General features: G+C 38.6%; 1 protein-coding gene across 5 annotated transcripts in view; it reads right to left on the bottom strand.

The window, feature by feature from the left end:
- TBC1D30 (TBC1 domain family member 30) overlaps positions 1-16158 on the bottom strand; it is an 88862-nt gene that overhangs the window by 10266 nt on the left and 62438 nt on the right. For all 5 annotated transcript variants that reach the window (XM_019640548.1, XM_019640545.1, XM_019640544.1 and 2 more), the window contains 4 exons: positions 15639-15807; positions 11841-11946; positions 4137-4249; positions 2380-2519 (listed from right to left, as the gene is read on the bottom strand). In XM_019640548.1, coding sequence (XP_019496093.1) covers positions 2380-2519; positions 4137-4249; positions 11841-11946; positions 15639-15807 — 528 coding nt within the window. The remainder of the gene's footprint in view (positions 1-2379; positions 2520-4136; positions 4250-11840; positions 11947-15638; positions 15808-16158) is intronic.

The raw sequence follows: 16158 nt of genomic DNA, 5'->3' as shown, positions 1-16158 counted from the left end.
AGAGGCATTTCTCTAAAGAGGACATACAGATGGCCAACAGGCATATGAAAAGATGTTCAACCTCACTAATCATTAGAGAAATGCAAATAAAAACTACAATGAGATACCACTTCACTCCGGTCAGAATGGCTATCATCAATAAATCAACAAACAACATGTGCTGGTGAGGCTGTGGAGAAAAGGGAACCCTGGTGCACTGTTGGTGGAACTGCAGATTGGTGCAGCCACTATGGAAATCAGTATAGAGGTATCTCAAAAAACTAGAAATGGAACTACTGTATGAACTAGCAATTCCACTCTTGGGTATCTATCCAGAGAAACCCAAGACACTAATTCAAAAAAATAAACCCCTATGTTTATTGCAGTGCTATTCACAACAGCCAAGACTTGGCAACAACTGAAATGCCCATTGGTAGATGACTGAATTAAGAGATGTGGTACATTTATACAATGGAGTATTATTCCGCTATAAAGAAAAATGAAATCGTACCATTTGCAATGATATGGATGGGCCCAGAGACTATTATATTAAGTGAAATAAGTCAGTCGGAGAAAGACAAATACCATATGATTTCACTAATATGTGGAATCTAAAAAACTGAATGAATGAGCAAAGTAAACAGAAATGGTCTCAAGAGATATAGAGGAACAACTGATGGTTGCTAGTTGGGAGAGGGTGGGGATGAGGGAGAAGAGGAAGGGATTAGACAGCATAAATACGTAACTACAATATTGCCACAGGGATATGAAAGACAGTTTGAGGAATATAATTAATAATTTTGTAAATATTTTGTAGGGTGTCAGATGGTCAGATGTCTTCCCAGGGAGACCGCATTATGGATGGGATAGAGGCTTGATCTCTGCACTGTACACCTGAAGCTGATATAATATTGATGTCAACTATAAGTGAATATATATATATATATATATATATATATATATATATATATATATATATATAGTCATGGGAAGTGTAGTATAGCGTGGGAGTGGAGTCAAGGGAATTGTAATAGATATGTATGGTATGGCGGAGGGAAGTGAGGCGGCAGATTGGGGGAGGGAAGTTGTCACTCTGAGGGGTAAAAAGTAGAACTATTGCACTGTGTTCTACAGCTGAAGCTAATTCTAAAACATGTGTATTTCACAATAAAAAAATAATAAAAAAATTATGAATAATAAAAAATTAAAAAGAATGAGAGTACATACCAAGGACATACCTACAAAAAAGTGTGGATCCAAACCATTAAGCAGGTTAAAATTCAAAATAAGCTAAAGCTTGGGGAAAATACTGAAAACAACTACTACCAAAAATGACAAAAAAAAAGATGATGATGATGATGATGATGATGATGATGATTTCTAAGCAAAAACGAAAAATGAAAAGATAGCCCCACAATTTTGAGAAGATGGTATAAAGTTAGCAGATGACTAAGAGAATGCAAAGTTACCTGACATCTATTGTTTCTGTCCCCTTTTAGCAGGAGAGTGGTCTTCAAAATAGAAGTGGAATGAATATCTTAAAGGAAGAGCTGCCACTCAAGATGGGAAAGAACATAGTGAGAGAACCACGAGCTGCACAGGAGAATTTGTTATTGATAACGTCTAGACCACAGGAAGTCTATTCTGTACAAGAAAAAAAATTGAGTGCAGGATGGCACTCAATTCAGAGCACCACATTTTAAGAGGGGCACTGCCAAACTACAGGGCATTTAGAAGTGAATTTGTAGGATATTAAAAGTTCTGAACGTCATATCTCATGGGAAATGCTTAAAGAAATTCTGAACTTGGGTCCTGGAGAAAGCTTTGGAGAACATGATGGCTGTCCTCAAACATCTAAAGAGACATCCAATAGAAGAGGGAATAGACTTGTTCTGCTTTGTTCCAAAGAGAACTACTAACAGAACTGGTAGGTGGAGGTTATCTCTTTGCAACTACAAACCATGTGCTAAATGGAGGGATCTAAAGTGGAGACAATGAGTTTCTTGTCACTCAAATCCAAGTAGAGACTACCATAAGGTTTTAGACTCAGAGGGTATTCCTATAGCGGAAGAAAAGCCATCTAGAATGAATTCAATTAAACTAAAAAAAGAACGTAGTAATCATCTATTATATTCCAGGCTCTGTGCTAAGGAACTGAGCATACAAAGTTGAATCAGATGAGTGGGGGGCAAAAGTCACTATAAAAAAAAAGAAATATATATAATGCATGCAACACAGAGAGATCCTATTAATGATAAAGTAACAGAGAAGATACTTTTAATAAAGACCTTTAATAGTGGTAACCAGATCAGGACACAATAAGCATTTATAGGACACAATAATGTCCCTGTATAGTAAACAATACACTGTTATAATCTAAATAGAGAACCACGTTTTTACCTTTAATTTGCTTTTGGTACTTCTGCAGTTCAGGTGCCAGGAGCCCACTGAAAGGTCCGAGACACCCCACTGCATTAGCAATAGCATCTTCATCGTCTGGGTCATTCTCTTCATCACTGTCTCTGACCTTACCATGTCGTCTTGGAAAACATAAAAAAAGAAAATGAAATATCCTAAGAAAATAGTGGTATTTTTAGAAAGTAAGTAATACAGTTACATGGTTTAAATAGAATATGTATATAATTTATATATAAAAAGTCTCTCTCCCATCCCTGTCCAACTTCTGCCCAGTTCTTATCCCACCTAATGCCCACAGGTGACCACTGTTAGCTTTTTATGTATTCTTCAGTTTCTTTATTCCTGGATAAGCAAATATGACTATATAGTCTTATTTTTCTCCTGTTTTTACATAAATATTAACATACTACATATATATTAATATGTATATATATACTCGTCTGCACCTTGCTTTTATTCACCTAAAAAATCTCTCCATATTCATACAAAGAGCTTCCTCATCCTTTTTATACAGCTGCGCTATACTGTATGTATGTAACTCGTGTTATGGAGCCAGGTGCTAATTATGTACACTTGAGTGGTTTGCAATATTACAACAATGCTGCAATAAGTAACCTTATATATACTGTGTTTTGCATGTGTACAAATATATTTGTGGGATAATTCATAAAGGTAGAATTGCTGGGTTGAAGGATATATATGCATTAGTAATTTTGGCAAATACTGCCAAGTTGCCTACCACAGAGCGTGTAGTAATTAATCTCTCACCAGCAATGTGTAAGTGGCTGTTGCTCTATAGCCTTATCAAGAGAATACATATAAACCTTTTGAATTTTTGTCAATCTGATAGGTTAAAAAAAAGAATCTCAATCCAAGCTAAATTTCTCTTAGTACAACTGATGCTGCCTTTTATGTAAACTACCTATTCCCATCCTTTCATCATTTTTCAGGTGGGTGGTCATTTTTTATTAATTTCTAGGAACTTTATATATGAAAGGTTATCAGTAACAAATATTTTTCCACAAATATTTCTTTGTCTCCTTATGGAGGATCTGTTTGTTCTGTTTTGTTTTCAGTTGTGCAGAAAATTATTTTTAAAGCACTTAATTATTTTCCTTTATTTATTTTTTTATTTTAAGTCAGTTACTAAGGTCTTCCCAATTCCAAAAAACTAAAATCATTCTTCCATATTTTCTTTTGCTAATTTTATTATTTCATTTTTTTCCATTTAACTCTTTCACCTATACGGAATTTATGCTGATATATTCTATGAAGCATGACTCTAATTTTCTTTCTTTCCAGATTAGGCCCAGCACCATTAACTAAAGAGTATATCTTTTCACTATTGATTTGATATGCCAAGGTTTCATATACTAAGTTCCTGTATATACATTTGTCCGTTTCTGGTCTTCACAGTATTTTAAATTAGCTTGTCTGTCTCTTCATGCACCATTTTTACACTATTTTAATTACTGAGATTTTTAAATATTTTTAAATAAGTTGTGGAGTTGCTAAATATCCCTTCAGTTTATGTTTCAATATTCCTTGGGAAGTACTTTTTAAAAATCTCTCTCTTGAATTTAAATCAAAATCTTTGGGAAAAACACATTCATATTTTAAGTACCAAACGACCTTGAATATATTCCTAGGGCTTAACAACTATTAAGTTACAATAATAAATTAAGGTATTAAGTCTTCTATAATGAAAACCACAAAATAAAAGAAAAAAAAGACCTTACCCAGAAACTGAGGTGGGTTTAACTGTCGCTGGGAATGGCGTAATGTTGTACGTGTATTTTTCCCTCAGCTCTGCCAATTGTGGGAAAGGGAATGGAGCCATAGAATAAACAGTCTGAAAAACAAAAGCAAAACAACACCAAGCCTGAAATGGGGGCCTCAAGTAACTCTTATCAATCCTGAAAAGACATTATGATTTGAGTGTGAAAAGGTAAATACCGTTTCTTACACAGGAAGTGGAAAGATCCTATTTCAATATCCATTTTAGAGAAAGACAAACAAATACTGATAAACCCAACAGTGAATTCTCAAATCAACCCAGATGCACCTGGGTATTCCAGCTGGTGAACACGGGCAAACAGGTAGGGCAGTCTGACTTCTTTCTGCTTGTTTCCGGGATGGGTTAATTCAGAAATCCACAGCGTCCTTACATCTTTAATTAAGAACCCATCAATGTTCTTCATACATAGTGCTTGTTTTTCAAAGCTGTGTTTGATGATTTTTATAGACATTTAATGTCAGCCTGTTGGATAAAATTAAGTCTAGCGGATGACTTTGCGACCAACTGCACACTTTCTCCATAGACGCCACCTTTTCAAATATCTCTGAATGCATTCTAGGTGAAAATTGTTAGTTGTTATTTTTAAATGGGGGGAAAAAAAAGTGATGGTGTAAAGCATAGGCTGTTAAAAATCTATAAATAAAAATGAGAAAAGTGCCTGTGCTTCCTCCAGAATTTCAAAATTATATATCATTCTATTAGCAGGAGGATAGTAATCTTATTTGCTTTCTTGATTTCATTAAAATCTAATTGCTCCAAAAATTTAATTATTTTAATATATTATTTTAAATAATTATATTATTTAAAATAACTGTATTATTTCTTCAATCCTTAAGGTTCTTATTCACCAGAAAATGGATGTTAATCACACTAACTTTCATTTCTCCCAGGACGCTGTTCAACTATCCGGATATTTTCTAGGAAAATATTTTAAAGTGGTATTTTTCATTTCCGCAGAACTTTTTCTGAAGGCTTAGAGGAGATATCTAATATCTGCCTGGGTAGGAAAAAGAGGGCTGGCTCTGAAAGGCGCTTAATTGTGTTGCTATTTCACTTCATAGCGCAGAGCCAGCACTGTGACAGCCCACTGTCATTTTTATTCTAATCAGCCTGTACATCTGACTGTCCCCGAACTTCGTCATATCCACTTATATCTTACTGTACCGTCCCAGGATTCCAAACAAGTAAGTATTGGCTAAAATGCCTTCCCTTTGATTCACCATTGCTTATTATGCAAAGCTACATACCTCATAGAGACCACAAAAGTCATCTCTAAACTGTTTTATCTCATATGCTACATACTTGATTATACCCAGAAGGCTGAGAAGCAGTACAAATTTACTAACAGGGAACTGTTCCCCCGTGGAAAGAAGCAGAAGGCATTCTGTAGTTTCCACTAGTCCAGTGTGTGAGATCGGCTGGTTCCCTACCTCTCTGGGCCTCCTTTTCCTCGCCTGAAAAGTGAACAGCAAGAAACTCAGGATTGTCATTACCTCAGACAGAAGAGGAGGAGGTGAGAGGAAGGGAGGTGAGGGGCGGGGAGGTAGTGAGATCAGAGAGAAGCATATGATTGTGTTGTTAATGTTTTATTTCTTAAGTTGGGTGTGATGAGTACGTTTCATTATATATTATTTTTAATACATTCTGTATGCCTGAAATACTTCATATAATTTCATTAATAACACAGTTAGACTGAACTCTCACATTCTTTGATCCCACAAAGGTTGCCAACAGCTCATTATGCGAGAAGCTGCCTCATTGCCAGCCCAGAATTCTTTCCTCCTTGCTCTTCTGATCTGTCTTATCTCTACAGACCCTTTTGAGGGAAATGGAGAGATGTGAAATCCTCTCCTCCGCACCCCAGCTTTAGGTCCAGAGCACGAAACCTCCGCTTGGGCCCTGGTGGAGCAGTTCAGCCTCTCACCAAATGTGGTCCCACTGGGCCAAGAGTCAGCCTGCCCCTCACTCACGGGACCTTCTTTACTTAACAATTTAGAAACTTGGTTCAGACACTTAAGAAACTCATGCCATTTGGATTCAAGCTTAAAAGATGAAACTATCAATGCTAGGAATTTCAAAATTCCTTCCAAATGAAGTAAGATGTCTCATGGAAGACAATTAATGGGTAACTAGCTGAAGATTCACTTGTGTTTTATTTTTGCCAGTTTTATAGAAAGTTATCAGAAAATTCCTTTGTCCACCCTCATGAAGTAAGTTTACAAGAAGAGAATGGGAAGCATATCTTGCTCTTACTTGGTCCCATCCTGCCTCAGCGTAGATGGCCTGGGGGCTTAGCGAGCTCCTTCAAGGTCTGCCCAGCTGAAGGCTTCTGGTCAAAAAGAAAATTGTCTCCATTGAGCTTTCATTTCCTGTTTCTGCTCTTCCTTTCTCTGTTGTTTACTATTTAGTCCTTCAAAGAAACCACTGTGGCTGAAACAAATGTTTACAGTACCTCTTTGCATATATTCACGCACCTATTTGAAGGTCTCACGTATCTGAAGGTATGTTTACCCCATGAACATAAGTGTCCCTGGCATGTCACCACAGCACGCGGGGTACCTGAGAAGCTTGTTTCCAACTTTGTAAGTCAGGGATTTGCAACCGGCTCCAAGAAACAAATTTTACTCATCATCTTAGAGCCAAAATATGGTACACTAATAGAATCTTAGGGTTAGGAAAGAATTTAAACATTTAGTTCAACCTCCCTCCCAAGCAGGAGTTCCCTCTAATGCATCTCCAACAGATGGTCACAAAGGCACTACTTAAACACTTCCAGCACGCACTATTTTGCAGGGCAGGCGGTTTCGATTTTTGACAGCACTAATTAATCAAACATTATCCTTCTATTGAACAAGCATCCACATCCTTATAATTTCTACCCCATCACGGATGGAAAATAGTGAACAGTCCAGGGGCAGATCCTGCTTTGTGGCAAAAGAGCTCCCCCCGAACACGGTCAATTACTGACAAGCACTTTGGGTGCTTTTTTTCAGTTTTTCTAAGCACCTACCAACCCTTCTAATAGTCACATCTAACTAACTTTGCTTTACATTGCTGTCAAAGAATTCATGAGAGACTCTGTCAAAAGTCTGCCTGAAATCTACGTACACTATTTCATTGGCATTCCCCCATCTCATTTTCTAACACTAGCATTTTTTTTAAATAGCCATGTTAATAATAATAATAATAATAATAATAATAATAATAATTGATGGGATTTACAGGGGGAGAAAAAGAGATTATTTTGTGTCTGGTGCTTAGAATTGTAAGAAGACCAAACAGGGAGAATCCTTTCATCTCTTTAGCTCAAAAATAAAAAACTTTACATGCAGTCCACATTTTTCATATGTAGCCATCTCAGGTTTGCTGACAGATTTAAGGTCCACCATTAATTGAATCACAGCCATTTCATTAATTTTTTTTAAAAGAGTGAATACAGAAAAGAGAGTGGCTTGAGATGGCATTCAGCATTTCTCTCCCTAATACTCTATGATGCCAAGGGAAAACCAACACATATATTTACTATCCGCACTACCAACACCCACTTACATAAACATTTATATTTGGATACTGCTGAAAAGGAATTACATTTCTTTTTTCATTTTTGACATGCTTTTACGAGAAACATGAAAACCTAAGTTGTATAAAATTAGGCTCAGTTTATCTTCACCCAGATGTTTTCTTTGGCAGGAGAGACGCTATTAAGACGGAATCTAATCAATCAAGCCATAGCCTACATTTTCCCCTCTAGGATTCCCTTAAAGCAGAGTAATGAGGCGGTTCTCTTTTCTCCTGATAACCTAAGGTTGGAAATTCCTAGAGGATAAAGATGGCAGGTATATATCAACATATCTCTCATTCATTCTGGCAATGTTTGAACTTGAAGTGGAATAAAATGTTGCCTTATTCTTCTAGAGAGGATCTCAGCTTTTAGAAAGACATGTTTTGAATAAGGTGAAAGCAGTGTGTTGGGTGGTGGGGAAAAAAAATCACTCGGCCAGGAGTCGGGGACTTGGGTTCCAGTCCTGGGTCTGCCACCAGACCACCTAAGAAACTAGCAAGATGTTCACTCTTGAAGTCTTAGTTTCCTCTCTGTAAAGTGACAGCATTAGGTTAGTTGATCTTTAAGCTTTTTTTAAACTCGAGCTTCTCTAAGTGTTGTTTAAAAGCCGTCTGCCTCAGAGCCACCCATGGACCAAATACCTGCATTTGAATGCACTCCTGAGATGTTTCTTATACACAGTCAAGTTTGAAAACCACTGCCTCGAGTTCTAATGTTCCATGATGCTGTGCATTCACTGAGCAACCAAATGTATTCTTAGCATTACCTTGGGTGTTATGGAGATACAGAATAATAAGAGGCTCCTCTCATTAAGGAAGTTGCTACTTCAGTAGAGAACTAAGATTAACGATTAACATATATGAAAAATACCAAACAATATAAAATAATCTGTAATCAGCATTAAGTCAATTGCTGAAAATCTTAAGTACAGGAGGAGATGTCATTAATGAGGGCTGAGATAACAGAGGCTGTGTGGGGATTGGGGGAAAGAGATTGAGTAGGAGCCAGATGGGTGGGTAGGATTTTCACAGAGTGTCAGAGGGAACCCCAAGCCCTCTCACAGGAATGCGCATAGATTAATAAGACTGGGCGGGAACAGGGCTATGACCAATGCAGTAGGTTCTGGTTGTGACGTAGTGAGAAATACCTTTGGACAGGTAAGGAACGGGGTGGCGTGGCCGAAGCAAACCTCCAACGCAACCTGTCTGAAAACAAACTTACCTTCCCCATAAACTCACCCTCTTCTTCCTAAGCCAGAAACATGTAGGTTGCCCTGTCTCCTCCATTTCTTTCTCCCTCACACCAATCCATTTTCCGTGACCAAGTCCTGTCAATTTCACCTTCTTAGTATTGTTTCTGTTCCATTCTTGTTTCTACCTTTCTCTGCCTCCTCACAGGACTCCCGCTTTCAGACTTGACCCTTCAAGGCCACCTGTCACACAACTGCTCATGGAGTCGATATAAGAAACAACCCAGACCATTTACCTCCTCTCCTTAAAAGCTTTCAGCTCCACAGCTCTACAGTGCTTCTTTTTTCCCCTTTCCAAAGCCTCCATAGGAGCCCTATAACTCCAGCAAGCGTACTTCATGACAAGTGACCTAAAAGATCACGTCCAAGCTCCTTGCCATAGGCTGTGGTCTTCCATAACCCATCCCCAAATACCAAATTCCTTGTAGTTTCCTTCATACACCATAAAGTTTTCTACTGCCATGGCATTGCTCACGCTGTCCCCTCAACTAGGAATTGCCTCTCTGCTCTGTACCACTGCCTCCAACACACAAACACACACCCTGGCATGTGTGTGTACCTGTGTCTATGTGCACACACGTAAACACACAAACACCTGCGCGCGCGTGTGCGCGCGCGCGTGCGCACACACACACACACACACACACACACAACAGAGCCTGACCAACTACTATCTATCTTCAAAGGTAAAATCAGACATTACTTCCCTCAAAGAAGGCTTCTGACATATAGAGATGTTCAATAAATATTTATAGGCCCTATATAATTAATATAGGGCCTAGGAAACTAGACTGAAGCATTTTCTTTACTCTAGTTAATACAAGGAAGCACTGAAGGTTTCATGAAGAACAGTGAAATGACCAACAGTAAGTGTAGACTGTTACTCTAGCAGCAAAACACTGATTGTATTAGAGCAGAGGGGAACTGGAAAGAGGGTCATCATCCGTGAATGTTGTTTAATTCGGCAATCAAAGGCAGAAAACCAATCATAGACTCAACAGATGTTTGCTCAATGAATTGATACACGTACTGAACACCTCTAGTAACAGGCCAAGTGCTACATCTTATAAGCAAATCATAGTCCCTGTCCTCAGGGAACTTAAAATAGCACTGAGGAAATAAAGAGAGTCTCAAGACAAGGTAGAGATGAATGCTCACAAGAGAGGTACAAAGAAAATGTTGTGGTGATTCAAAGAAATGGGAGATTATTTTAGTTGAGACTATCAGAGAATGTTCCATAAAGGAAATGGCAGCTGAACTGGAACTCCCACAAGAAGGCAGGTCTTAAACATGTGAAGGTAGAAGAGAAAGACTGAGCAGAAAGAGCAAAGGTATAGAGGAGGCATCTCCCCAGGCATCTCTGGGAACATGGAAGATAGTTCGACTTGACTAGAATAGGTCAAGGATACAGAAGGGGAGAATAGGAACTATGGCTGCAAAGATAAGTTAACAGGTTAATGCTGATATTCAAGAGCATTGGATAAGCTGAGAAATCCATGCTGTGCTGTATAGGCAGTGAGAAGCCATTGGAGTTTCAAGAGTGAGGGAAAAGAGATGATATGTCAGAGTCCTGCTTTAGGCATGTGAATCGGGCAGTTCTGTAGGGTAGAAAGGACTACACATATGGAAAACGCCAAGCAGGGACCTGGCACACAGAGCAGCTCAATGAAAGGCACTTCCCTCTGAGAGAGAGAGAATGAGAGATGACGCAACGGAAATGTGAGAGGAGGTGAAATCGAGCACAGATGTCAGGGTCAGATAGAACAATTCCTCCTCTGAGGTACACAGGAAGGAAGAAAGATGAGATGAGGATGCAAAGAAAAGCTGAAATAAAAAATATGAATGTTCAGGGAGGTTGCATCAAGTGGTCAACATTCTCAATAAATTGGGTAGCCGTCTGCTAAATGTAAGGGATGCTGAGAAAGGAGCTGCAGGTGTGGGGAGATGAGCAGAGGAATGGAAGCTCCACACTTCTTAAGCCCTAAATCAGCACCTGAGTGTGTATTTTCTAACCTGCTGACTGGGCCCCAGCACCCAAAAACGACCTCAGGCATGGAACCCAACATAAAGATAAATGTTGAAATCAAGAAAAAGAAGAGAGAAATGACAGAGAAGGAATGAACGAAGGCCCAAGGACAACCCTGGAAAGACCCACAGCTGGTGAGTGGGCAGGAAGAGAAGTCAGAAGCATCAGATGAGAATGAAGACAATTACATTATAGAACCTAATGGAAGAGAGCGTGTTGACGAATCTGCTTTTTTCTGTACTCACTGTAGGTTTCAGCGACTTGGTGAATATAATACTGAGATAGAGTAACATGCCAGAAAATAACAAAAGCCTCCAAGTCTTTCATATTGAAATTTATAATTCATATATAACATGAGTTGAAAATGTGGGCAAAACAAATAAAAATGCTGATTAGAATAATCACCTTTTTATCCTCAATAATTCCTCCCCAAAAATAATTCTTTCACCCCACAAGTCTCCCCTTAAGAAAGCTAAGAATCAGATTCAGAATAAGCATCTGGTGACTTGGGGGGCTTTTCAGTTTTTTTGTTTTGTTTTGTTTTTTTAATTTACTTTTGTATTGCACCTCATGATTTTTAAGCAACACAATTTGAATGAAAGCCACAACAAATATCAGTTATTCATTTCTTCCTTCCTCTTGTGACACAGTTAAGATTCTTACCAAATTACATATAGACTCTTGGTCAATTGAAAAACTAAATCTGAGGGCTGGCCAAATACATTCCCCAAGACCGCTGCTCTGACAAGGCTTGTTCCCATGGTACCCGGGAAGCCCTGAGCCAAGGAGGGCTCTGCTGCCCACTCACCTGCATGAGTTCATGACTTTCCAGAAGATCGTTCTGCAGCATCTCCTGGGTAAGGCGCCCCATGGTGCTGTAGAACTCATCTGCTGTTTCACAACATTCTATATGCCTAGATGAAAACAAGACAAAACCAGGGGTGAGTTTGGACACTCACTGTGCATCGGTTATGTGTTGCAGGTACAACCAGATCTGTTGCTTCTTGCCATCAAATCAATCAAGTTAGCAATCAGCAAAAATCAAACTCCTAGGACACACTCACAGTACAGCTTACTGTATGTGGAGAAAAGATTAAAAAAATAATAATAACAACAAAGGCACCTTAGAGATATTTATTACAGGATGAGTTCCCATCTTTCCTACACTGCTCCCCAACCTCATAGCCCCACTGGTGGCACCTTTATTGCTTCTACGTGACACATTTTACACATTAGAATACCCACCACTGATCAGAAATCATAACCATGAAATTGGATATGAAGAACAATTATCCCCAGTAGGGAATTTGTTGCTCTTAATCTACAAACTGTGGTATCATTGACAGACTGAAACCAAACCACAGTCGAAGTAAAAGATGAGAAATACAAGAACTTTATCTACATATTTCATCAGTCCACAGGATGTTTTCACAGACAGAATTTTTTTCAGTTCTTTTCAGGGCACTGCTGCTAGTTGGAGATTACACCCTGCATCTTGCATTGAGTTCTACATGTAAATAAAGATTCTGTCACCTGGCAACCTGTGAGGTAGGCTAGACTTTAATCCTTGTAGAGGGGAAAAAGGGAGTATTTCAAAGTAAAGAGCACTGTGTATTTGTTTTGTCTACTATGACGTCCTTTGTGTAGTAGGATGACTCCATTTGTCCACCAACAAGAGATATACTTTAACATATACTAATGTTGGGGGATTTCAATAGAGCCATCCCCCAAAAAATATGATGATGGAAAAACTTCAGGCTCTGGAGTGTTGTTGAAATCCAATTACCACAATCATGTAAATAAATAAACGAAATAAACTGTTGAAGTGTTATTATCAACATACAGAGTAGCATGTGGGCATAAACAAAAAAGTGGTTAAGATTACCCTGGGGGTGGGGGGGTGAGGAAGAGAAATAATGCTTCAGATGAGTTTTGAAAAATATTCTCCAGGTTGACAAGGAGGAAAAAGCATTCCAAAGACGTGGCTGCAGGGGACAGCAGGACCTACCCAGGGATCTGCACGTAGCTTCACATGACCAGAGTGGGGGTGACAGCACGGCCAGAGGGAGCCAGTGAGAGCAGCAGGGTAGAAAGCTGCAGAGAGTAGACTGCAAAAGCCTCACCTGCCAGCTGAGCCCCTTTAGGGCAAGAGTCACTGAAAGGCTCTTAATTGGGAGTGTGGGAACATATTTGCCCTGGGCAAGGTAGGACTGGTGGTGGCATGGCAAGTGTGGGTATGATAGGGAGACCAAGGGAAATACACCAAGGTAAGCTGGGCATGAGATAACGAAAGAATGAGCCAAAGCAGTAGGGTCATAGGAGAAAGAACACAAAAAAGAGACGCCAAGGAAGGTGAGCTGATGGTCTACAACTTACATATTCTAAAAGCACCCTTGGTGTGAGTGAGAGGAAGAAATGCCAAGTTGCAGAAGCAAGGCGAAAGAAGGCTCCATGGATAACCATGTAGAAGGCATATATGTTACTCAGATATACATAAACTGGAGACTACCTACATGCTGTTCATGATTTTTCCAATGGAAAGTTTGTGGGGAAGATCATAGGCACTGGAGTCAGAATGATCCAGGTTAAGTTCCAGCTCTGCCACTCATTATCTGTGTGACACTGAACTTGTTTATTAACCCTCCTGGTGTAGTTTTCTCACTTGAAAAGACATGGAGAATAACCCTACCTATTTCACTTGAAAAGACATGGAGAATAACCCTACCTATTTCACAGGTTTATAGGGAGAATCGAATGAGGTCATGTTTAAACTACCTAACATAATGACAGCACTATAGGCACTTAATGGTGTATGTTGGTTGCCTTTCCTTTCATTCAAGTTGCATACTCAAAACATGTAAAATTATAATGACCAAAGACTCTGAAATACTTAAAATTTTACCAGTCTGATTCATATATCCCTGAATTGCATAAATAGTAGTCATTTATTATCAGTAGATTCACATTATTAAAAGCACAGATTTCAGAGCCAGGATATCTGGATTCAAATTCAGGCCCTTCTACAATACTTTCTTAAATGGGTTACTTTGGGCAATTTACTTAACTTCTCTGTATCTCAGTTCCCACACCTGTAAAACGGGGATAATAGGACCTACCTCATAGAATGATGGTGACTAGTAAATGTGTTAATTATACATCTAAAGTGCTTAGAGAAATGCCTGCCCTTTACAAGCACTCAATGGAAACTGGATTTTAAGTATAGCTCTTATTATTTCAACAATGCAGCTTCCCCAGGATGACCATACAAATAAATTCTTATCCTACAGATAAAGGGACAGATGGGAATAAAACCAGAATCACCTCTTCCTTCTGCCACATAATTAAGAACTAACACAAAGATGACTATAACTGAGCCAGCATACAGTAAAGTGCTTTACTATTTTAATCCTATAAGCTAGTTACTCTGTAACTGGACTATCACACCCAGAGAAATTATCAAAGCTCAAAAAGCTGACAAGATCTAGAGATGGTTGGAAATACATGACTACAAAAAGAGGTCAACATTGGGAGAAAATGAAAAAGATAAGTAAATAGCACACAGAATCCCCCACAGATGAATTTATTTGCCTAACTGAAAAGCTATGTTCAATAAAACAAAGGCACAGGAGCTCGGTAATCTTTAAAAATACTTACATACAATAATGACTTTCTTTTAATCCCTAAATTGATAGTTGATGGATCTCTCTTGCAAAACACAAAAAATGCTGCAAGTCTCCCAGGAAACAACTTATCATAAACAAAAAGGCTACTTAAAAGGTTTTTAAAACAAAACACTAGCAGTAATTTATTAGTTTTCTGACATGTTGTCTATTACGGGTACGCACTCAAGTCATTTATAGCTCTAGGAAAGAAACCATTAAGGACTTCTCCATATCTTAACTATGACAACTTTATCCTAATATTTCTTCCATTATCCAAAGGGTAGAATTTTAATGTAACACGCATAATACTCGTATATTCGTGATAGGTGAAAATACCCGAGTTTATTCAGCCTTGCTACTAGTAAAGAATGTGAGTAAAATCTATTTGGTAATGTACTTGGTGGTAATAGATTTCCACATAAAATTCATTCTTGATGAAAGAAAAGAAGTTCCACAGGCTCTTTTGACTATGTACCAAGCGTTGTGCTAGACACCTTATACATATTACTTCATATAATTTTATCATAGACCTGAAAGGCAGAACAAAATAATAAAGATTCGAACATAATCCAAATTGTGATATTAACCAACAAACTCCACCTACTCCTTTCCAGGTCTTCTAGTTCCCCTTTCATTGAAGTCCCTCTCCCTCTTCCCAACAAGTGTCCAGAGAGATGTGGATAAAAAGTAAACCAGCCAGGTCTAAGGAGGAGGATGAGAATTAGAGGCCTGAAAAAGCCTGCCCTCTCCTCTAAAATAGATTCTGTCTGCCCCCAGTGATTAAGAATGAGCCAGCTGAGATTTCAGAAGGCGAAAGCAATCGCACAAAGTTCACACTTTTCTCTTTTCCTCATACTTAAATAGTGATGCTTCATGTGTTAGAGCACACAAATTGCTCAGGGCCCCAACACCACAGAACAGAACAGAAGGGGGAAATCACTTACTCTCCCAGTTTTGCCCAGATAGCCAACGACACCCTTAGGATGATTTCTGAACCTTCAAAGAAGATGGAATCCCAAATCTTTAAAACGGTATGGTTAGGGAGGCACGTAGCGAAGAGAGTCAGAAACCACTGCATCGTGAAGACATTCGTAAGTGGGGGCTCATATCCGCCTGAAATAAAACAAACACTGCATTTCTTCAGAATTGACAAATTGCAAGTTGTAAAAATACTCTCAGTCTTTTCATGTCCACCCAAATGTCACCCATTTCTTGACTGATTTGTTTATATCGCTAAATTCTGGTTCTTTTTTTTCCTTTTTTCCTTCCTTTTATTAAAAGAACATAGGAGTGTTTAATAAAAATATCAATAAATGAACTTTACAAGTTCTTTATGATATTTCAAAAATCTTCACCTAAAACTTAATTTAGTTCTACTATTTGTGGGATGCTGAAAATTAAGGAGAATGTTCCTCACCAAAACAGAATGAAAAGAAAGGATTTTAGTCTCTTGAAAGAATAAGC

This window comes from Hipposideros armiger, unplaced genomic scaffold (genome assembly GCF_001890085.2).
Source record: "Hipposideros armiger isolate ML-2016 unplaced genomic scaffold, ASM189008v1 scaffold_51, whole genome shotgun sequence".
Lineage (NCBI taxonomy): Eukaryota > Metazoa > Chordata > Mammalia > Chiroptera > Hipposideridae > Hipposideros > Hipposideros armiger.
Note: the sequence above shows the minus strand (reverse complement) of the source record. Positions and strands in the feature narration are given on the sequence as shown.